This window comes from Pterocles gutturalis, unplaced genomic scaffold (assembly GCF_000699245.1).
Source record: "Pterocles gutturalis isolate BGI_N339 unplaced genomic scaffold, ASM69924v1 scaffold24352, whole genome shotgun sequence".
NCBI lineage: Eukaryota > Metazoa > Chordata > Aves > Pterocliformes > Pteroclidae > Pterocles > Pterocles gutturalis.
In genome coordinates this window covers 84,917-108,832 of record NW_010108561.1, presented here as the reverse complement: position 1 = coordinate 108,832, position 23,916 = coordinate 84,917, and the positions used below count along the sequence as shown (strand labels likewise).

The window sequence follows — 23,916 nt, the reverse complement described above, 5'->3', positions numbered from 1 at the left end:
GTAAGATGACAAAACACCCTGTGTGTAATAGCAAGGCAAACTGAAGTGAGTCCATACTTAGAGCTAAATCCAGGTTTAAGTATTTTTCTGAACTGGAAACTGAAGTCCGTGGAGTTGATGGAAATCTTCCCACTGGCAAGTGCAGGTGTTTAGCCTAAAGCTTACTATTTATCCCTGGCTTGCCAGTAATTTGCTGGTATCACCCATGACGTGGCGTCCAGACACAAAAGAAGAATTCAGAGCTGCTCCACGTGGCTTCCCAATACAGCTGGTGCACAGGATACAGCAGACATGACCTCAGCTGCGTGGGAAGGTGTAAAGCATCGCCTTGCTGCACTACTATGCTTCAGTGTATGCCCTTCCTGTGTCCCTTATGTGTCCTATAGTGTTACTACAGGGGCTCAGGAGTTGAGTTACAGCACCTGCCCTCGTGTATGCTCTCACCGTAACTCACCAGAGGCATCATCACTGCCTTCTAAAACCAAGTTTAGTCATCTGCATTGGGTGCAGATGAGCATCTAGAGCAACTGAGCTAGACCGGGCTTCCACTGATGGTAAGTAGTAAGGCCACAGTGTCCGGCTGTAGGTCTGTTTGAGGAAGGTCACTGCAGTCATATTGGAGCGAGCAGCCCGGAGTTTTCAGGTGGCCTCAATGCTGCTTGTTCTGGTGAATTACCAATGCAAGTCATGCAGCCTGGTGTCAGCCCACAGCGCTACACTTAGACTGGGAAATGCAAAGGTGTAACTGCAGTGGTGCAAAAAAAAAAAAAATTAAAAAAAAAAGTAGTAAAAATAGAAATAAAAGTAAAAAAACGGCCTAATTTGCCATCTGCTAACTCCATTCAGCCTCTTACAGTCTTATTGCTTTCCAAGTATCTCCTACCCTCTAAATGGCTGCTTTTTGATTATTTTCCTAAAGATTGCTGTGTGTTCTCTCCATGCTGCATCTCACCTTGTTATTTCCTCTCTACATTTATAACCTCCCCAGGTCATTTTCCATTATTTCTATAGCAGTGGCTGTTTTTTGACACACCTCCCAATTTAATATCTTCTGCTAGTTTAATTAACACACTGACGGCACCCTTTCCAAGTTTGTTAATGAAGATACTAAATAAAACCAAACCTAGCGTTACTGCTTGCAGTGCCCCAAACAACTCCTCCCCATAGCCCCATATGTTCCCGTTAATGATTGCCCAATGTTCACAGTCCATTAGCCAGGTTTCAATCTCTGCAGCAGTGTTCCTGTCCAAGCCAATTTCTACTTACACATCACAAGATTATTTAAGACAGCAATACTATCCTCTTCTTTAGGTGTATGGACCAGTGAAACCACATTTTTTAACCAGACGAAAATCTGCCCTTACGCAGCTCATTCTCGTGCTTTGCCTTCATCCTCAAATGCTGAAATTGTGCAAAAAGTGATCGTGTTTGATTTCTTCCTGCTCAGTATTAGGTCCTGGCTCAGCTATCAGTTCAGCCCAACCACCTCTCCTTTCATCAGGGTATGTGACACGTTGCCTCTCAAATATTAATTGAGATTTGCCTGCATATTAACACTGACACACATTTGTTTCAATGAGCTTCCATCGCTGTAACTGAAAGCACAGTTGAGTCAATCCCATTTGTTTCTCTGGGTTTCACTCTTTAGTATGTCCCCAACTCTGCCAAATTTTAAAGACCAAGTGGGACTTAACACCCCATTGATATGCTTTGTTGAATGGGCGTACTCTATTGCTTGTGGCCCTGTATGATTACAGATAGTTTCTCTTATTCCCAAATCCAACTGGCATTTCCCACACAGAGTTACTGGAGCTACTTGTGTGACTTCAGTACATTGGACTTTGGTAGCTTAACAGTGACTCAATTAGCTGGGAGGAAATTGGCCTGCTTCTTACAAACACTTTTGTATTACCTTTGCATTTCATGGCACTGGGGGTTTTCCCAAGATCCATGATATTTATAAAGGTAATTGGAGTTGTTCGTTAGCTGGTTCTCACAGACTCTGGGACACAGTCCATCTAGATTCCTTCATTCACACATTTTCAGTTCTTTCCTTTATTCACGAGCTTTGTGCCACACCTCAGGACGATGTTAGAGCTGACTTAATTAGGATTCCTCCAGCTATAGGGGAATGCAGGCAGAGCTACTCCTGGTTACCCTGTGTCAAACCTATCGTGCATATAGAAATGATGCACTAGGGAAAGGTGGCAATGGACGTAGCGTTGCTGCAGCCTGTGCAGTGGCAGCAGCCAGCACATCTTGAGCAGCCCAGACATCTCAATTGCTCTTTAGGACAGGGTGGTCATGGTTCAGGAAAAAGCAGCTCAGGTATTTTGGCTGTCCTCTCTCAGAGCTGCCAAACACATTCTGAACATTGAGCTCTAGATCTCCATACTGACACAGCTATCTTTATTTTGTATGTATGCAGTGAGATTTCTTTATAATTCTACTTAAAAATCCATTATTCGCTAGTGGAGCTATTCTAGATGAATAGCGAGGCAGCTCCCCTCCAAGTGTACCACAAAGGTTATATGTTTTCTGATATTTATTGTTTGTCTAATATTATCCTTTCCCTTTCCTTTAGCTCACTGCCTCTTTCATGGCTCCCTTTAAACCCTTCTGCAAACACATAATTAACTTCTCCTGCACGTCTTGGTGGCACTGAGGATTTCCCAGTTCAGCTAATGCACATGACACTGCCAGACAGAGCTCCGAGGAGACAAGGAGGGAAGAACCACTTCAGGCACCTGGACCAAGGGAGAACCATTAACTTTTAGCAAATGAGGCTGGGGTGCATTTGAAATATTCCTTTTCTGACAGAGGAAAGTCATGTAAATACACAGCAGTCAGTGCAGTGCAATTTTGTTATTCCCATTCCTGCACTTCTTCTTCATTTAATTCTCCTTCTTCCAGCACAGGTGGGTGGGTGGGAGCAGATACTTGTCAACTTCAGAGAAATTAGGAAAGGCAAAAATTGCAAGAAAAAGCTAATATCAATTATCAGATCAATTACTGTAGCTGGAAAAATCAGATAAACTTTTGAACACATCTGTCTGTCTTCAGGTCTGAAATAGCAGCTCACATGTTCAAAACCCTGCCAGCTTTTCCCAGCTGTACTCATTGATCTAATTAAAAACAAAACAAACCAAAACTTGTCTGCCTACAAACTTGTCTTGCCTGCATCCACAGGCTATCACAGCTGCAGTAATACAACCCCAAAGAAAGGCTCATGTGAGCACCCATGATGACTAGCCCAACCTGTAAGAAGGCAGAACATGGACCATATCCCTGACCCGGCTGTGGAGGATACACCTGGTCACACGAGGAGAGAAGGCTGAGTCAACAGAGAAAAACATGATGGGATGAATAGGAAGCATCTACCCCCAGCGTGTCTTAACACTTCTCAAAATGGCCTAAAGAGGGAAACAAAAAGTCATTCCAGAAGCTGGACTCTCTCAAAATGGTGGGGAAGCAGGAACAATGTGGATTCCCACTCCACAGTGAGCACTAACCGCCCTGTGCAGTTATGAGAGGTTTGCATGAGGAGCAGATGCAGTGGCGACCAGTTTCCATTGGGGGACCACGGTGAGCAGCTGCTTAGCATCCCAGAGGGAGCAGGAGCAAGGAAACATTCAGATACAAATTGGCAGTTTCCTCTATTCTTAAATAATACATCTATGAGAGGGAGATATCTGTCACTTGCACACAGCAACCCGTGGAGCCACTGCTGCCGTGGGGCGAGGACACCTCCAAGAGACGCACATCACTCTACGGACACAGTCATCCCGGGACAGCCACACCTCCAGGCATGCTTGACTGCTTGATTTGACTCAACCCAACGATATAAGGGGGGAGAAAAGACACTAATAGTCTTTGACTGAGATGCACCACTTAATCCTTTTTTCCCCATCAGTAAGCTTTCCTGCTTTCCCTTCCTAGCAGGCATTATGTAAATTGAGAGTCCCCTGAAGTGAAATTTGCAACTGCAGGATCATATAAGAAAGGGCACAATGCTCCTTTGCCAATACAACCCCCTGCCCCTACTATTCTTTTTCAAATAATACCATACTCATTGTAAGCACTAAAAATATGTACTCTACCATTCAAGTACTTAATGTTCTTAAATTCCACTTTGTTCAGGGGAAATAGTCTTTGTTAAACATGAAATTCACTGGGAACAAAATTTATGCTTCAATCTGATTTACTACTTTTTAATATATATATATATTTATTTTTTTCCAGCTCATTACGTCAGCTGAATCTCTCTCTAGAACGTCACTCAGCTAAAGCAAATACTTAAGGGAGGCTGCTGATAACTTATTGACAATGTTTGGTATCATCAACTGCTGGCTTATGTCTGAACTTTACAGCCACTTCCTGGAACTTGACTGATGCACAGTGCAGGGGTCACTGAGAAAAGAAAAAAGCTTATATCACAGTACTAACAGCATATGTGCTGTGATCACTACAAATAAATGTGTTAGCCAATTTTAGTTGCAGTAGCAACGTATCAAATTAAGGGATAGGACACTGAAGCCCTAAGTTTTCCATGGCAGAGAGAAACAAACATCCCCAGACACCAAGGCTGACTTAGACAAACATTCCTCTAGGGCCCTCAACAGTAGTTAAAGCTCATTCAAACTTGAACTACTGGTTGTCTCCCTGTTATAAAAAAAAAGCGTGATTTTCAGCATCAGTGAAAATGACCATCACTAAGAGAGAGACATCAAAAATCCATATGGGGATCCACTTTCCTATACCCTGAGCTTTATTCTTTTTGCAATGTTGAAAGCCACACCAAACAGACAGCCTGCTGTTTTATTCAGAAGGCTTCTTCTTCCAAAGACAGAATTGGTTTCTGTTTCATAACCCTCCACATTGGTATTTTATTGCCATGAATTATTCAGGATTAGTAATGAAGTGTGGATCACAGTGTCCGGAGTTCTTCGCAGGGTATGTGTGTCTGCTCTCCACTGTTATTTGATTCTCAACAGCATTGTTCTCACTTTATTAAAAAATATTCATTGTAACTTCTAATTTATACAGAGTCCCAAGTGATCTACTCAATATTCCTCCCATTTTCTGATAGCTGCATTTATATTTGCTGTATAAACTGCAGGCAAGTGCAGGACTCACAGTCCTACTGAAGTTAATGTGTATTGTTCTGATGTCCTCCAAGAAACTTCAAGTATCAAATATTTAGTTTCCCCCTTTTACTGCCATGTCCTGAAGTCACACTCAGTTCTCACTTCATCTTCCCCCACAATAAATTCACTCATTGACAGAAATGACTGTTTTGCTTGAGCACAACTTCAGTGTTTGGCCCTTAGCTTCTACCAGAGCAGTGGTGATGCCCAGAGCAGATGCAATGCTCAGATGCTTCCTCAGCCTATTTGAGGCATTGATACAGAAAGAGTTTGACTGCATGACTCATGACTAAAGCTGTGTTTAAGGAAGCAAGGACAGAGCGAGGTCTGTCCAGCACGAATGAGAAGAAAATCTGCAAAATCATCATCATAACCATCCTGCAAACTTACATTTCTTACTAATTCCATCCGGCCTGATCCAAGGGCCATTGGATTTTGGATTTGGACCAATGTACAGATGCCTTTGCCTGCTCAAATCCTGTGTAGAAGAAAATGTTGGCTCTCTTTATTGGCGGTGGATTTAGCAATAGGAAGAAGTTGAGTCCAAACCCTTTCTCCATGTGTGGCTGTTCCAAGAGCTCCTAATTCACAAGGGTTCAACCTTGACCCTACATCCTGCCGCTTCTCCTGCAGGATCATCTGGCTTTCCATCAGCATGATTCTAATAAGCAACTCACATGAGTAAGGCATTGAGTAGCTGAAGCAAGATGTTAAAAAAGAGGATCTCCTCTCTGCTTTGATAGCCAGTTATTAACAAATCTGCGTGCCAGTACAAGGAAGGTTGTAGGTGGTCTGTAACCCATCACGCCAAAATGTGAAAAGCAGGTAATTTTTATTTCATTATGCTCTTGTTCTGCAGAGTCTTCAATATTGTCAGAGTGCTGTATGAACTTTAACCAATTAATGAAACGTGAACTGCCTATTAGGTGACCCAAAAGGTCTCTCCCCTGCGATTTGTGAATAACAAATCAAAATCAGCGTGCTGCTGGTAGATGCATATGCATGAAATCTTTTAAGACATCATGGATAAAATAGCTAATAATAAACCTCACAGCATTCTTGAGAAAATAAAACAGTAAGGGAAAAGAAGCCAGCAAAAATAAAACACTCTTCTGCAAAACACTGCCTAGGCAAGTTAGCAACAGCTAAATGATCAATAGGTCACTATTATGTATGATTTTTACATCTGATCTGCATTACAGCATTGCTGTGCTGAAACGTCCAACAAGGCTCATATCAGCTAGCACTTCCTTCATTAAAATCTGCCTTCATATAAAATTCACCTTGATTTATGAGTTTGCATTCAGTGTTGTACATTTGAATGTAACACTGCCAAACTTTCTACTGTGTTCACCTGCTGGTTGGAGAGCAGGGATATTTCAAGATGAAAACAAACTGAAGATGGTTGCAGAAGGCTTATTATTATCAAAGAATGGAAAATAATAGACTTGTGCATATGCTCAGCCTTCTGCTACCATCATGTCACTGTGTATTATCATTTTCTGATACTGAAAAGTAGTCTACACACCATGTATTCCCTTCACTGTGGATTTATTAACTCTTTCACAAACACACACACACAAACCTACAATGATTCTTTTGCTTTCATTACCTAAAAAATGTTGGAGTCAATTTTCTTGGTATCTGCTGAACAGAAACTTACTTGGGTTTAGACTCTGGAATTTCAAGTGTTTTCACTTTCTTTCATACATACACATTTTAAATTCAGATGGGCCCATATCCAAGCTCAGTCCAACCTTAATTTTCCAGAAGGTGAGTTTTAGCTCCTCCATAATTTGAATGTTAATTGTGTAGCATCACAATAAAACCACACATGCTCCTTGAAGGCATGAAAAACTCCCTCCTGACCCTTAGAAAAATCTGCCAGTTATTCCTAAATATAAAGCTGGCTAATAGCAAGTTCTGTAAGTAATTACACAGCACAGAGCTCCCAGAGCCTTCCTCTCACTGCATTAATGCTATAGTCTTCAAGATAACACTGAGGAGTGGCAAACTTGTAGTATTACGTGAGACATTTTCAGGAAAGAGTTTAAGAAAGGAGGGACAATAGAGAAGATTAACATGAGGAAATATTCAACAGGAATAGCAAAAAGGGGCTTCACTTGATAAACAGATTTTACCCTCTCTGTAAATCTCTTTGCCACAGTCACCACTTTGAAAGATTATTACTTCGAGTTCTTCTCAGCAAGTAGCCCTTTGCTCCTAAACATTTAGTTTTGGTCTGTCCAATGACTTCAGATTTATGCACTTGAACTCTTTCACTTCCTAACATTTTATAAATAAGCCCCATCTGGTCTATCTCTCCTTGTGTCCAAGCCCCTTCTCCCCCCAGCTTAACTCATACAGTCCCAGTCAGCTAATGCCTTCCTCTAAATAAATGAGACTTTTTAAAACTTGATCTAATGCCTAGGCTCTTTACATCCTTCGAAAGAAGACTCACTCTAACAGCTGCTCACTGTTACTACACACCAGATCAAGCATTCAGAGATGGATCTGTCAAAGAGGTCAGCTCCCTCCTGATACTACATTAACTAATCTGCTGCTATCTTAAACTTTGCTTAGCTTTGTTATTAATCTACTCCACTGCACCACTCAGCATAGACATATTGCATTTCATAATCCATTTACCCAATTGGTCAAGATTCTTCTGCAAACAGCTTCATCCTTCTAAATTTTAACCATTCTTCCTATTTTGCCATCTTCTGATAACATATGATAGTGCAATATAAACAATGAAAAAAATGTTAACACAAAGCCAACCCTGTAACTGCCTGCTTTTGGCAACAAAACCAAATTTGTCTCTTTTCTTCATTGTTTGCTATGCAAGAAACAAGGAGATACTCTTGCTCATCTCTTTATTCCTGCAAGCTTTTCTCATCTGGGTCTTCCTATCGACTTTGCCGCAACTACTCACATAACTGAAAGGATTACTCTCATAGTTTGAAGCTTCCAGGGTCAGGTTCCAGTTCTTTACCTGTCTTAATAATTTATTACCTAACCTGTATATGCAGAGTGTGAAACTTCAGAAAATCCCAATATGTCTGCTGCTTCCCTCCTATCTAGATCAATATTTATTTAATTTAAAAAAGGAATTCAATTTGCTTGACATGATTTACTTTCCACAAATCCATGCTGACTCGCATTATGATGCTGCACCCTTACTAAACTGTATGCAACTGTAGCCTTATGCTGCTAGGAAATGCATTTTTTTACACTGCATTTAGAGGCAGCAGGATCCTCTGAGGGGCTGCAATGCCCAACACAAGGAATTCCTTGCCAAACTTTTCTGTTATTTTTCCAGTTCAAACTGTTTTCCTTTAAAACACCAAAACAACATTGACTCTTTTCAAGTGATTTGATGCAAGCTCTTAGTGCTGATGCATATTCCCATTGCAAATCATGGCCACATATCAGGAATTTTCCTGTGCCCAGCTTTATAAAATCCCTACATAGAATCAATCCCCAACACCCAGGGAGTTCAGAGTATGGCAGTAGTCCCACCATTGATCTTATTGTTGGGTCTCAGTCAGAAGCTGGGCCAGATCATCAGAAACAGACAATCAAAATGTCAACAGCACATGGCTAGGCAAAGGAGCAAGCAGCTGCAGTTTCCTTCTGTTTTGTGTTCATGTGCCAGATATGCTCCACACTGTTCAAGTGACCTTAGGCAGGCTGTTCCTCCTGTGGTGACGTGAAACCCATCCCACTGCTCTGTTCTCTGAACCCACACTTCACCTGGAGACTGATGCTCAAATACAACAATGTGCTACTGTCTTGGCATATTGTCTCCTGCACCCTTAGTCCTATCTGCTCAGATAACAGGCGATGTTCTCTTTAGCAAGCAGACATACCAACAGAGCGTGCCACTTCAACACTCATCTTCTCCTAAGGCTTCAACTCCGGGTTCTGCTGCTATCATTGAACTCTTCAGGGCTGCCTGGGGTAAGTTCTGTCCAGTACTGACAGAAGGGGCAGAACCCTCTCTGCTTTCTCATTCTCTCCAATTTGGCAGTTCCCAAAGCATTTCCATAATCTCAGCCTAGCAATAAGCATTTTTCCAGCTATTTGTCTAATGAAGTTTCCATTTTTATTCTTCCTCCCCTCCGTTTCCTCTTACCATGCACTGACAATGCACTGAACTGAGCTCTTACTGATTTCTTAGAGGACAATTTGTTTGCATGCAATAGTCAGAATGGGCTGGAGTGTCTTGGTATGTATTTGCCAGACTGGCATTCATCAGGACTGTGAAACAGAGCAAAATCCCATGTCAGTAGTGGGACTTTTTAACCCCTTTGTGACAGTACAGCTAAATGCCCCTTCAACCCCACGTGTAATGCCAACAGCTGGGCACAGAAACACAAATCTACCCAATTCCAACCATGACATAAACACAGAATTTGTTCAGGTAGTATCAAGCTGATTGTGGGATTTCTCATCAAGTACCCTACCTTGAACTCCATAGGGGTGTACTTCTCATTCTTGGGGGTTGTGTTGCCCTTGTAATGGAGGTGGTTGGGAGTGGTTGGGTGGATAACTGTTGACTCCTGAGACTGCCTCTGACAGCGCTGGCAGTACACGTAAATCACAAATGTTAAGAGGCTAGACCCGAAGAAACAGGAGACCCCAGTGGCAATCAGATGGATGAGACTAAAACCTGCAAAGAAGAAGACAAGAGATGCTATTTTTAAAGAACATCCTTTTCCCCTCTCCTGACAAGATCACAGGTGCAAATCAGAGCTATGACATCTCGGGATCGACATTAATAAGCTGTTGAAGCCAGTGTCTTATGTTCTAACATAAACTGACATGATCTCCCTGCAAATCACTCTCCCCACTGCAGCTCCGCCTTGGGCAGTTTAACAGGTTCATGCATTGTTTTCTCAAAGCTCCCTCCCTGTCTCTCCTCCCTCCCCTCTATTGATATTGAAACCAAACGGTTATGTTAAGCTGGCAGCTAAAGGAATGAGCCATACAAACAATGCACATTAATGGATTCCAAAGCATGTGTGTGTCATGGAAATAAGGGGATAAAAATGTTCAGTGTTTCTCTGAAGGGGAAGGTAAAGTCCTTTTTGTCAGCTGCTCAAAATGCCCATGCGACTGTGTGTGGGGTGGGGGAGATACACATTCCTCCCCTGTGTAATCCACCTGTGCTCAGCATGCTTGCTTATTCACAGGGCGGTATTGCCTTGGCCACATCGGCACCACCTCTGAGGTGTATTCGTACCACTAACAGCGAAACAGGGGGTCTCAAGGGAATAGGAAAGATAAGGTGGAAAGAGGAGAGGGTGAAACTGCTTAAAAAAACACTTCTTTGCTGGCTTTCTCCACAAACTGCAAAGATAGGAAGCCAGTTGCAGGCATGAGCTGGCAGGATAGCTACACAGCAAATATTTCGAAAAGAAGAGCTCTTGGAGTGTCAAAGCCTCCTACAGAGATCTCTCCCCGGGGGATCGCAGCAGCACCCTCGGAGCACAGCGCTGACCTCTAGAATAAGCTGCAGTTGTGCATCCCAGGCACTGGGAGGCACCTACCTGACAACTCTGGCTGGTGGGGGGGGACAAAGGCAAAATGTACTCCTCATTCCTCCCTCACCTCAGAGAGCCTCAAACCCCACTGTAAAACCAAGCACGAGCAGATCTCCACTGACAACAGCACCTACGGAAAGAGTCATCCCTGATGACTCCAAATGCTGCTGCCTTTCCTCTCTGCCTTTGCTCTGTCGTCTTTCAAACAGGAGTGACAGGACACTAGTGCCTGGGGGGGACACCTGACTGCTGGCCCCCCCAGGTCAGCTGTCCCAGGGGACAGTCACATAGGCTTGGTGGGAAGTACAGTGGCAAAATTCCTGTAATAACTTAAAAAGTCAATTCCTTTGGACAGACTGCTGTGTTGACTTGACTGTGCGAAGAGAAATGGAAGGGACTACTCGGAGAGTGGCTTTAAATGAGGTTCATTCTTAGTCTGATCACAGTGAGCATTTTTTTGGTGTCATCTTACATTTTAACTGACATGCTTTTCAAATAGAGAATTCTGTCCATTAGTCTACAGCTTTCCTCTAATCTTCAGTTAAAAAATATCCTCCTGAGTTTAAAAAGAACAAAACCAATAGAGTTCTAGAGCAAAGTAATGCACTTCTATCATAATTACAGTAAGGAATATACAGAATTTATTAGACTGATGGACTACACTTATATTTTAAACCACACTATAAAATTCTGTTGCAAGATTAGCCCTTTCTATTGTGTTTTGGATGATGGTCCAAAAAAACAGCAGGAAGTTCATAATTTTCTACTAAATGTTACAATACTTTTCCAAAAAAGACATTTCCTTTCTAAAAACCTCCACTTGCTTTACATCACCCATGAGAGCTAAAACACAGAATATGCAACCGTGTTCAGTCAAGCCACATGACATTGTCACATTCTCCTGCCCAGCTTGCTTATATTGCAGCGAATGTTTCATTTCTCTGCTACGTTTGCAAGTCACTACGTAGGAAATCCTTTCTGAAACTTAAAACTCTCTTACACTTCACTCTCACCTTTGAAAGACCCATCTGATTTTTCAGGTGACTTTTGGCCGTAGCATAGGTAAAAACCAAATTATTTTGTTTGCAGCATGTGAGTCCCCAGGGGAAAAGCTTTCTGGTTCATCACTTTGAAAATATAGATTTTTCTGAGATGCATCAACGGAATTTCTATTGATTGGCTTCTTTGCCAAATACTAGAAAACTAAGCAATAAATAATATTAGCTATGGTCAAATGTAGATTGCAACAGCAAATATAATGATGGTGGTAAAAGAAGGAAATGTGGACACAGTGCATAACAGTAGAGTGCAAGCCATAGCAAGCCGTTCTGGAACTGAAGCAGATACGTTGCACCCTCTGAGGGAGGAGTGACGCAGAAAGCCAACTGTTAGATTTCAGGTGCTGAAATCTTAATTCCATTGACTGCCCCACGGTTACACGCAAACTGCCACAGGTGGCATGCTTTCTTTTGCCATGATCTCCACAGGGAGAAGAGATTCTGGCAGCCTGCAGACCATCTAGATTTCAGGAAAGCAGGGATGTGACGCTAGCAGGAACTGACACGGTCACTAGCGTGAAACCAGTATTTTAAAGTCCTGAAGGAACCTGCCATTTTCTTCAGTCTGCATTTTTATCGTAGGGGCTCCTAGGGCAGTGGAAAAGTGATACTAATGGCTGTATCTTTCCAAGCTACATACGGTAAGGAGATACAACTTCTGTGAGACGTTAGGACTTGAATGAAAGAAAGTGCTTGGAGGACAAGTATGAATTCTAATCTCATCCTATATCAGCAAAGGATGTGTCTAAGAGACCCTTTTCACTAAAATCTTTATAGGATATTTAAAAACACCTGTCTCCAAACAGCTGGAGGCTTACAGTGGTGGAATGAGGAATATCCCTCCCTTTCTCCTGAACCATTTACCTTGTGGGTAGAGAGACACAAGCAATGTGCTCCCTGGGAATTAATGACCCTCAGTAGCCAACCCAAAGCCTGAAATAAATAAAAATCTTGGAACTGGCAAGTGGACATGTGATACATTCCTCTGGTCTGACTCAGACAGCAAGACTCCAGTGGAATTAAGGCTATCAGTGGGATATGAGCTGTATAGATTAATGGTTTGGTTGATACTGCACAGGGAGAAAAGAAGACAGTTTAAGATAAAATAAGATATATAGTTAGCGGTACCCTACCTCCACAGTTCGTGCTCTCATCAATGCTGGAGGCTGGCAGGATCACTAAACAAAGAGAAGAAGATGGAAGAAAATTGTGATTTTGCCATTACCTTACTTCTTTAAGTAATTAAACCCTCTGTGCTCCAGACATGAGAAGCTGCTCACGTGTTTTGCAGGAAGCTGAGAGTCTCTCTGAAGGATAAGCTCAGAGTGTGAAACACAAGCAATAAAACTTCTCCAAAAACCTGACAATTCCAGTACTGTTACCTGGTCACTACTTAGCTTCTTCAATTTAAGGGAAAGAAGATAGCTGAGAAAACCATGAAAAAGAAGAGTACCATTGCCTAGAGATCTCAGATTTTGAAGTCAGGGCACTGGAATCCAGAAAAGAACATGTGGAAAGGGTTTATTCAGTCTAGATCCATATCAATTGTCTGCCCAAGAGATTCAATTTCCACAAAACACAGGGTGGAAGATGTTGATGACCATCTGTCCATCAACAATGTTGCTCTGTTAGACTCTTGATTAATATCCCCGCCTCACATATCAATTTTCTCCATCTGCCTCACCTTATTTCTTCGCTCTTTTGGGAAGCTTCTTTTGATACCTGAACTCAAGGACCTTCTGTTGCCCTTATCCATACTGAGAACAGAAAAAATTTTTATAACCCAGCCTCAGATGAACTATGCAATGTTAAAAGCTTCAATTCATGTGAAGCAATACTAGTTATTTATTACAGATCTAGATAATTCTGTTTTAAAGAAAAGCCAGGCTGCCTTAAAGGAATGCCAGTTACCCTGTGCCTGCCACAGGGGAGTTTGCAACATGATTGTTTGTTCGCTTGTTTTTCTAGAAGCTTCCAAACCCAATTTATAGTAGAGAAAATCTCAGTGTAGCTTGACAGTTGGGGCACAAGCCGCTCTCCTGAATTGGCCCACCCTCTCCCTCCTCGATGCCACTGTACATACCAGGAATTTCATTATACAGGCATTCTTGGTACTGCGTGCTGTTTCCAATGCACTGAGAAGAGTCTGGGCTGTGTACCTCGCAGTAGCGGCTGCGGTATTGGATGCCCTCTTCACTACACAGGCTCCACTCTGACCACTCTGACCAGCCACCTGAAATCCAAGATCAGGAAAACACACAGACAACATCACTGAGAAGGAAAATGATCCCTTGTAGATACCAAACTTCTCCCATGCTGAAGGATATCTAGATCCTGGCCTGGGCCTCTCTCACACATCTAATCCATGGGCCTCTAGTGGATTTAATTTTCTCAACACAAACAACAATGCAAGCATCACACCCTACTTGTCAGGTTGTAGTTTTCTTAGCAGGGAAGCTCTTTTGTTAAAGACATACAAGGAGCTGGATGGAGCAGTGTTGCATCAGGATCTCCAAGCTTTGAGGTGGCCTCCCAGGGATACCCCAAGCAGCTAACACAAATTACAGCAGTTAGAGAGTTTTGCTGATGTTCCTAAGGGCAGGAGTCTGCCTGTGCTGGCTCGGAAATACACAAAGGCGGTTCAAAACCAGCACAGATCTAAACCCTGTCCTCTGAGTTGTAGTACATGTTCATCTGCCTGTCTGTGTAAGAAAAAGGAAGGATTGTCCTTTCAGGAACTGTACAAATTGATGCTTCATGACTCCTTCCATTTGTCTTGTAAGCTTCCACATTGAAGAACCAAGCTCCTGCTTTTTCAATTACTTTAAATGGATCAGCCGTTAACAAGATTTTGCCTGGCTGGCACCAGAATGCCAGAGCACGGACTAGTGAACAGGTAAAGAGAAAGGTGATGCATTGCAGTTGAACACTGGCATGTCTCCTTTTCACTTGGCTCAACAGACATTTACTGAATGCACAGAAAAACTTCTAACCTGTGGTGTTTCTGATTTATTTTTAAACATTTTGCAGATGTGCCTTGCTGCCACCACCACCCAAGCCAGGTGGAGCAGGGACAAGAACTGGCTACCTTCACATGGGTGTGTGTTGCAAAGGGCCTCCTCAGTGTGCAGACCGATGCAGATATCCTCTCCACTTGATGGAGCTGGATTGGTGCAAGTCCGCGTGCGCTGGTAGTGTCCTCCTCCACAGGTTGCTGAGCAGTGAGACCAAGGAGTCCAGCAAGACCACGAGCCTTTCACTGAAGCACATTGAAAAGCAAGGAGAGAGGTAGATGCTGTTGGTTACTCCTCTCACTGTGGCAAAGCTGGAGAGCCCCAGTATCTCACCTTCCAGATCCACCCTGCCCAGACTAGCTAGCAGTTCCTTGCACCCCAGGACATTTGGGCCTGACAACAAGAATTTCACAGCAAGAGAGGCTATGAATGCGCTGCACTCTGCAGATGCAGAATTAAGTCTATGCACAAAAAGACTCTGCATTACACAGTGTCAAAACAGAAACTATTCTTTAGGGTAGTCACTGAAATCCTATCCTATCCTATCCGATTCTATTCTATTCTATTCTATTCTATTCTATTCTATTCTACACCTCTTTATAAAACAGCCTTGTCATTATTATTATACCATCTCCCGACACTTCACCTACAGCAACATTAGATTTACTTGGGAAGAAAGTGCTGTACAACCTAAGCAGAGCTTACATGGCACCTTTCTGTGGGGGCCCTGAGTCTTCTAGCCCCAACCTTCAGGAAACAGAAACTCAGTGGCTTTATCTGAGCACAGCCCCATAACAGGTTAACAGTAAAACTAGGGAGGGACTTAAGATCCCTTATTCTCACCCCCCCTTGTCAGACTGCCTGATTTTCAGGTCCACATGCCATTATTTCAGAAGATAATAACCTGATGACTTAGTGCAAGATAAACCCAGGATTTGTGTATACACATTGAGTGAGGCAGGGAAGGAGGGAGACACAGAGAAATAGTAATCATGCACTCAGAACAGATTGTAAAACATCATAGTGTCCAAGGGGAGAAAACAGCACAGAAGAAGGGCACAGACATTAGTGAAAAGCCACTGAGAGCTTCCAAAATAGTACTAATAGCTGCCTTTATAGTGCTGGAGTTATTCTCTTTTTATAGGCCATAGAGTGCAATATTTGACACTTCTGCTACGCTCTTGCTGCACATTCTGACCATATTTTCCTATCTGCATTGGAATTTTACCTTTGTATTGAATTTTAGAATCATCATAATGCTATTATAATATAGCATTTTCAAGTGTAGGTCACAAACTGTATTGCCAGAGGTAGATAATTGCTAGAACGGCAAAGAGGCAAGGTAATTTGTGTAGATCACTTAAATTTAGTTTAGATAGTTATTACAGAGCAAGGAGAAGGATAAGTGAGAGAGAATACAGTAGTCAATGGTCTATTATTACTATTCTGGACCAGGAGTGCAACATAAACATGAAGACAAACTCGAAAACCAGGAAACCAGGCAAGAATACTCCCTGCTGGCTGTGCAGGAAATGGTAACTGATGTCAAGAGTAGATGCCCATCGCAAGAACAATACGTAAGCAGGAGAGGGGGAAGAAACAAGTGTTCACAAGAAGAACTGCCACATCAAGCATCTTTACACAGTATTAAGCTACATTCATTAAGACTGTCTCCTCATTAAGGTGCAGACGCACCATGATGCCCTCCACTGGATGGAGCATCAAACCTTCTTGAAGCAAAAAATTGCTAGCCCAGCCATGATACTACTTCCTCTAGAGTATGTGGCTGTGTTACCCTCTGAGCCTAGGTGAAACATAAGTCATAGCACTAAAGATCACGTACTTGGGTCATTACAATAGCTTTAAAAAAATTAAGGAAAAATTCCCCAAATAGAAAAAAAAAGCAGCTTGGAAATACTGATTTTTTTTTTTTTTTTTTTATGGCTCTACCATTAAGATGGGGAAGAACATCTCTGAATTTCATGCAGGATGATGATCATGGTTACCTGGACAGGGATGCGGATTGCAGTCTTGGTACTCCATCGCTGACCCCACACAGGGCAAGCCACCATTCTTAGGTTCAGGGTTTGTGCATGTTCTCTTCCTGATCCTAAAGCCCAACTCACAGTCCCTGGAGCAGGAAGACCAGGCTCCCCAAAAGGACCAGCCCCCATTGATAATCCGTGCAGAGGTCTTACCAGTCTTGAGGAGGTCATCAACAAGAGCTTCAAGGAGAACAAAGAGACACCACATGACCATAAATTAATCAGTTGGGCTTTTAAAAAGGACTTCAGCTCATGAATAAAATCAAGATTTATGCACCCTGGGGCAGAGTTTCTCTTGAAAGCCCTTAGCAAGTGTTTTGTTCCACAGGGTTACAGCTAAGCTAGGTGCAAAATGAAATCTGTACACACACAAACTGAGTCTACTGATAACCTTGATAAATGACCTTTCTGGGCAGCAAATGTGGCAGTCAAGGCTGTGCCCTCAGGACACTGCCGTGCATCACAGCACTAGTGAAGGGAATAACCCCAGAGGCAGTGCACAAGGGGACCTCCAGAGAGAAGGAAGAGTAAAGACACACTGTCCTGTAGAATTGCTCTTCTCTTCTCTACACCCTCATTACTTCCCTGTTCTCTTTGGGGCAGCCTGGCAGGAGCAAGAACAAATCTCCACACTGCCATAAGCACAGAGCTCACAACTGAGTCCCAGGGCTCTCTCCACCCCTGCCATTCTGCAGTGACACTAGTCACATGTGTCGAGACTTATGCAGACAAAATCAAGTTCTTGTTGTTCTGAAAGGATTCCCCCTTCCACCACCAAATATAGGCTTGCCCTATGGTTCCCCAGAACTGGCAAGACGTACAGTCAGTATCACACACTGCTGAGCCATCATTGGGGCAAAATCGACTCTCAGTCTTCTTCCTCCCAAGCTGCAGCTCATGGGGGTCAGACAGTTGGGCACGACATGTGTAGCGGAAGCGCTGCTCCTGGCGGGCACCATTCTGGGTGATGTTGACAGGCATCCAAGGGGTCCAAGGTGTGTTCCTGCGCACCTCTGGGCAGCTCTCTGGGTTGCAGGTCTTATATTCCTGCCAAGAAGGAAACCCACTCTCTCCTTACTTATAAAACAGAAGCAGTGTAACTGACAAAGATTTATTTACACCTCAGAGAACAGAAGGCTACCCTCTGCATCTAAAACAACCTCCACCCACCTCATCTGGCCTCATAGACACAAGCTGTTGCTGGGCACAGCACAAAATGTGACTATGGAGGCGGTGATGGTGCATAGCTTCAGGTGGACCTCAAGGCTGAACTATGCTTGCTATTTTTAAGTCTCCTTCGGGTTTGTGTTTCTTTGCTGACTCTAAGTCCTTTGGGGCTTTGGAAGCTTGGTACATTATGGGGAGGAGAATAATTCAGGCAATAGATAATAATAACAGCAAACAAATTTTCTGCTGTGACCCTGAGATGCTGCTCTCAGGTCAGCCTACACAAGCCCCGTGAGGACAAAATGTCAGTAAGGTTTATACCTTGAAAAGTTTATTGCTTTATTTTTAAGACAGATTTAGAATATCTCTTTGAACACCTATTTTTGTTTGGTTGGCTTTTTGAACTGTCGAGTGAGGGCTATGAACCATTTGCCATCCTTGGTGTAGAGCATCCATTGAGTACAGACAACATTCTGGCTGGATGGGGATGGGGTGATTTGGGGTCTTCACAATTCTCACCACTAGTGGAAGGAATTCCAGTGACAAACATTGCGTTCTTATTTAAAAACAAATACATAAACCAGTCTTTTCTGGCAGAGGGAAAGAAATGCAATGCTTCAGGACTTTATGATTCTAGAGTAAATGCCAAACAGCTTGTGAACAGATGGGAGGTTCCAGATCAAATCTGCTTACACTGAAAGAAAACTCTCCACAAAACTAATTAAAACAGCTGCAGGAAACAGCTGCCAGAAGAGGAAAGGGAAAATAAAGAGAGAACATGGGTAGCCATTGCCTCACTGATGGGTTAACTAGGTGTTTGGCCTGTTGTTTACTCAAGTATGACAATGAGACTCATTTCTGATGCACATAGGGCCTCCTTGACTCAACAGGATCATCCTCGGGAGTGGGACAGAAGAAAAAAATGTACAGTGCTGTCAGGTAAAGGACTTTCTATCTAAACCTACAGAGGCCTACAGGAAGTCCTCTGCATACCAGTCTGTCCTTACCTGCACGCGTGCACGCACACATACACACTGACACACACTGACACACCAGCTTCATTGATTTTGGGAATCTGCCACCCCTCTGCTTCCCAGTTCATTTCAGCATCCTCTCCAGGAAAAGCTGAGGATATAATTTTCTTTCAGCTTGAGAAATAAAACCAATCTGCAGAGAGGAGTTAAATACCAAGTCCCTAGATGCTAGATGTCAATAGGTGCCCCTTATCCGATGTCAATAAACAATACGTACCACAGCACAGCCTGGACATGTATTTCCATTTTCACAGGACCTCTGCCTCGAATGAATCCCTCCACCACAATTCACACTACATTTATTCCAAGGGCCCCATGAAGACCAAAAAATTGGTAATGGACACGGACTGTTCTCATTACAGAATCTGAAAGAAGAAAGCACATTGCTCAAAAAAAAATCCATTTCAGCACGTCCCAGGGACAAAATGGTGATGGACACAAGACTGTACACTGCATTTGGGTTACAATTCATGCATGCACCAAAAGCTAGCAGGTTGACACAACAGTCAGATTAGCAATATTCCTGTTCACAGCAGAGAACTGTACCCTTTGTATAGAACAGGGAACAGTTAGCAAGGCTGACTCTCATCAAGAGCTGGTGTAAATGGTCAGGATCGGGTTTTTGAAAGTGCTCTAATCTCAAAACTTTCATGTACTGAATTCTCAAAAGAGATCATAAACTGAAGCCCATCTGTCACAAGGAGAGAGGATGGTAAATATTTTCAGTGGGATGACTAATGAAAGATCAACACAACAGTGATCTGTCACTAACAGCAGGTACTAAACACTTGATAACCTCTTCCCACGATCCGGGCCCTTACTGCTGCTTGCACTCTGAGAAACTAGTCTTCGCAACTGGAGCTGAACTAGATTATATACGCATGTAAAAGCAGAACCTACGTTCATGCTATTTCACGTTCCCTTTTCAAAAATTAACTTTAATTTTTTTCAGCTTTTTAATCAATATTGTTCTCCAGTTGAACCACACAGGACTGCAATTGACTCAGACATAAGTCTTTAAAATCCAAAAAGGACCATTCTCAATGGCCACAAATCAAACCAAACATTAAAATGTCCTGAATCAAGGAAGATAAATGAATTGCCCTTTGTATTCCGAGAAATGCAGAGATCTGTCTTAAGTGACCACTCAAGGGACAGGCAACAGCCTACTGCCAAGCAGAGGTAGCCTTTAATGAAATGTCAAATCTGGAAACCAAATTGGGATGCCTTGAAGCATGCGTTTAATGAGGGGTTGGGCTTGAAGAAGCATAATAGCGCAGATGGCTCTGAAGGTTCAAACAGTATTGTTTTTTAGTGATTTTGCATGAAATTTGCTTAGTTTAGAGGGAAAAAAAATATGGTTTTCTGATGCCAAGCCCTGAAAAAAATCAACCCTGAATCTGTAAGTTAAGCTATATTTTGTCTTGAACTTTTTTTGGCGCATCAGCACAATTAATAGAGACTTAGGAATGGTGCAATTGGCAATGGAAGCTGCACATATTCATCTGCCTCCTCAGGGATGGATCAGAACAGTGTAACTGTATCTATAAACTCTGCACTGCTAACAGCAGGCACAGCTTCTCCTTCCGCTGAGGTCAGCCCTCTCTTCGGGAGACAGGAATACCTGTGGAGGTCTGAAAGGTCCTGCTTGAGAGGGGGGCAGCTCTGATGTCTCTGATGGCCACAGGCTCATTGAAAGAGAGTGGCCATGCATCTGGGCAACCTCATCCCTCCCAGGCTCTGGAATTCCTTCCACTTTGTGGATTCAGCCAAACAGCCTTAATCTGCATTCATATAAGAGCCACCACTTCCAGCTGCCAACATGATAACCACAGAAGTGAACACAGGGCATTGTGGACGTCTCTCACCTTTCTTCCCTGCTCTGTCCAACGCAGACCCTGCCCCCGTACCGTGGAGCAGGGTTGCTGCAGGATCGCTGTCGGACCTGAAAGCCAATCCCGCAGGAGGTGCTACACGGGGCCCAGGAAGACCAGGGTGTCCAAGCACCATTTCTGACAAAGGAGGTGAGATAGAACAGAGTTATGAGGGAGACCTAACAGTCTGGCCTTGTCATTCCACACCCAACAACAAAACACATAAGGGTTTGACAGGGGAATTGTTGAACTCATTGGATAAGAGATTATTCATTTCAACCAGACTTTACATTAGCGGAGATCTAGAAAAGGGAGCTTCAAACGTGCTTAGCATGGCAGAACTTTCCTTCCATTGAAGGCTCTAAGAGTTGGAAAGGAAGAGACGAAACGAATGCTGAATGATTTTGAAAATGCCTCCTAGGATCTGCTGGACAACACTGTGGTTGCTGTAACTCTCACTGACTGTTCCGTCACTATCTCCCCTGTCTCATAACCCCCTTTTTCTGAGCCAATGGCTGATCCCAAAGTTGATCCCCTGGACTCTTCTGCACAAAGAGTGCAGGTTTTGAGGCTCCCAGTGCCCGTTGTGCCAAAGGATGTAAAAAAACCTTACCCTCTGCTAATTTACAGATGCTTTAAATCTCTGACAGCAATAGTTCTGCCAGCTCCCATGGTTTTATCACAAACTTCGTAATATTTGGTGTTTTCCTAGGGCCTTCAGCATTGAATCCTATTAAGTAGAAATCTCAAATTTCATTAAAAAAAGCAATAATTGCTTCTATCTTTCATGGCCGCCTGCAGACGTCACTGTAGTGTGACCTTAAATGTGTAGAAACCAGAAGGCAATTAAGAGCTCAGAGGCAGGACTGAGTTTCACGCTTTAATGAGTGATCACATCTCTGCTGAGCAGTGGCAACTCAGCCTGAAGCAAACGTGATGTAAAACCCCTTAGTTCACACCTCAGTGACAAGAGACTTTGGCGACCACTGTGTTCCTCCCTCCTGTGACAGGCTGAGGATGTGCAGGTGGTCAGCTCCTGCAATGCCGCTGCCATGCGTTCACTCAACCGCGTGCTTCCACAGAAGCCAACATTATCATCTTTAAAATCTTGCATTTACTAAAGCTCACCTCCCCCTGATCTGGCAGCACTACTGAACCTTGGAGCAGGAGAGAGTAGGAACTGTATCTCATCTCTTCTGTGCTGCAGGTTTCATTTTATATGGAGCCAGTGGCAACGTTCTGTCTTACAGAACTGCCTAATCTTGACACTTCACTGCCTTAAGCAAAAAAATGTAATTTGTTTTGTTTGTTTGGTTGGTTGGTTAATAAAGAAAAACCTTCCTAAAAAGTCTAGTCAAAAAACAACTCAGGTGCTCTCTGATTCTTGAAAGCTAAGCTTGAAAACAGATGTTAATTTTCAAAGCATTTACTGAACTAATAACACTGCTGGCAAGAAACATTTTCTGGCACAGCACCAATCAGGGCAGAGGATGAAAGTTAAAACCCACATTGCCCTTCACACTTTTTGTATTTGTTATCAACTCTTGCCTGTTCTTGGCAACTTTATTTCAGAACCCTGTTAGATGTTTCTCCCCTCCTCCTTCTCTAATCCCTCTCCCTCCTTCCCTTCCCCTCTCCTGCCCCAAACAAGGTCAAAGAACAAGAAACTAATTTATATAAAAATCCTGCTATTCCATCTTATTCTTCCATGTTTTAACCCACCTAGTACCTCCCCACTCCTTAACCCAAAAGAAAGATTATATGTAAAATCACGAAAAGAAAAGAATCAAATGGAAGGTTGCCTTTACTGTAGCAAAAGGGGAAAGTAATTTCTACTTAAAATTCCTCAAAAAAACAACTCTCAGCATCTACTTGTGTTTCAGGATTTTTAACAGAAATAAAGACACCTTCCATTTTCAGATCTCCAGCTTTCTAATAGAACTCATCTTTAAAGCATCCCGCTCCCTCTTTTCAAAAAGAAATCTCAATGCCATATGAAGTCAATTAAGGGAAATTTGAGGGCTGAGGCGGATGTAGGATGACCAGATGTCCCTATTTTTCAAACCATGCTGTTTTTCTATGTCTTAAGATTGAATAATCTATTTTTCATCCCCTTCTTAGAAGCTGTGCCTGCCTCTTTTGCCATCAGAGCAGTGCTGAAAAACCCATCCCACTGGCATGCTTTCCATTTACCGCTGACATCAAAAGCCTGCCTTGGGAAGGCTTTGCTCAACCCATGGTGGCAGCACAGGGGCAGGAATGACTGCACGCCTTTTGGGCAGCACAGCCCACAACTGGAAGTAAAGACGCCAATTAAAACATGAGTATTGCTGAATTTTTGGTGCCAAGACCAGCACTGATCTCCAGGGAGGATTCAAAAGGCAGCTGTCCTTAATGGAATGAACATTTATGGAGAATATAAAGTAGATAAAAAACTGTATTGACCCAATATTTAGCAAAATATTGGCTGTCCCCACCCTGGTTAAGCAGTGCTTACACTATTGCATCGTCTTTCCTTGAGTCATGACATGATGTAGTCTGAGGACGTTGAGGTAACATGCACACAAACACAGTGGCTATGCTTGGGCACCCGACCGGAGGACATTTAGCTTCCACACTGCTCAAGCACGAGCTTGAGGCTTCCCTGCAAAGACAGCACTTCGACACAAGCAGAGCTACATGCACTGTTTAAGTGCTGGCCCCGGCAGGCATGCCTCCTAAGCGCCGCTTGCTGCCAGCTGATTATCTGTTGCTTTCACCTAGCCAGCGTGCTGCAGACAGTTCACAGACTCGCAGAACAAGGCAAACGAGACTTGCTCCGAGCTAGGCGAGGCCCTGTCTTTACAAGCACTGCTCTGAAGGAGCTCTGCTCTCTTTTGGTAAAGCAACCTTGGAATCCAAACTCTGAAAAATGATGAGCTTATTGGATTTTTTTAGCTTATTGCTCTTCAGCTGGCTAACAACTACCTCTGCCTTGCTCATATCCTGCTGATGGGTCACTACTCACTGTACAGTTGGGGGAAAATGA

General features: G+C 43.1%; 1 protein-coding gene across 1 annotated transcript in view; it reads right to left on the bottom strand.

Moving 5' to 3' along the window:
* The window catches only part of SEMA5B (sema domain, seven thrombospondin repeats (type 1 and type 1-like), transmembrane domain (TM) and short cytoplasmic domain, (semaphorin) 5B), a gene marked incomplete at its 5' end in the record, with an annotated part of 83,586 nt that overhangs the window by 7,555 nt on the left and 52,115 nt on the right, over nt 1–23,916 (bottom strand). Inside the window, 8 exons of the mRNA XM_010072686.1 lie at nt 9,617–9,822; nt 12,888–12,932; nt 13,838–13,987; nt 14,843–15,013; nt 16,775–16,993; nt 17,635–17,860; nt 19,232–19,379; nt 20,883–21,026. Coding sequence (XP_010070988.1) covers nt 9,617–9,822; nt 12,888–12,932; nt 13,838–13,987; nt 14,843–15,013; nt 16,775–16,993; nt 17,635–17,860; nt 19,232–19,379; nt 20,883–21,026 — 1,309 coding nt within the window. The remainder of the gene's footprint in view (nt 1–9,616; nt 9,823–12,887; nt 12,933–13,837; nt 13,988–14,842; nt 15,014–16,774; nt 16,994–17,634; nt 17,861–19,231; nt 19,380–20,882; nt 21,027–23,916) is intronic.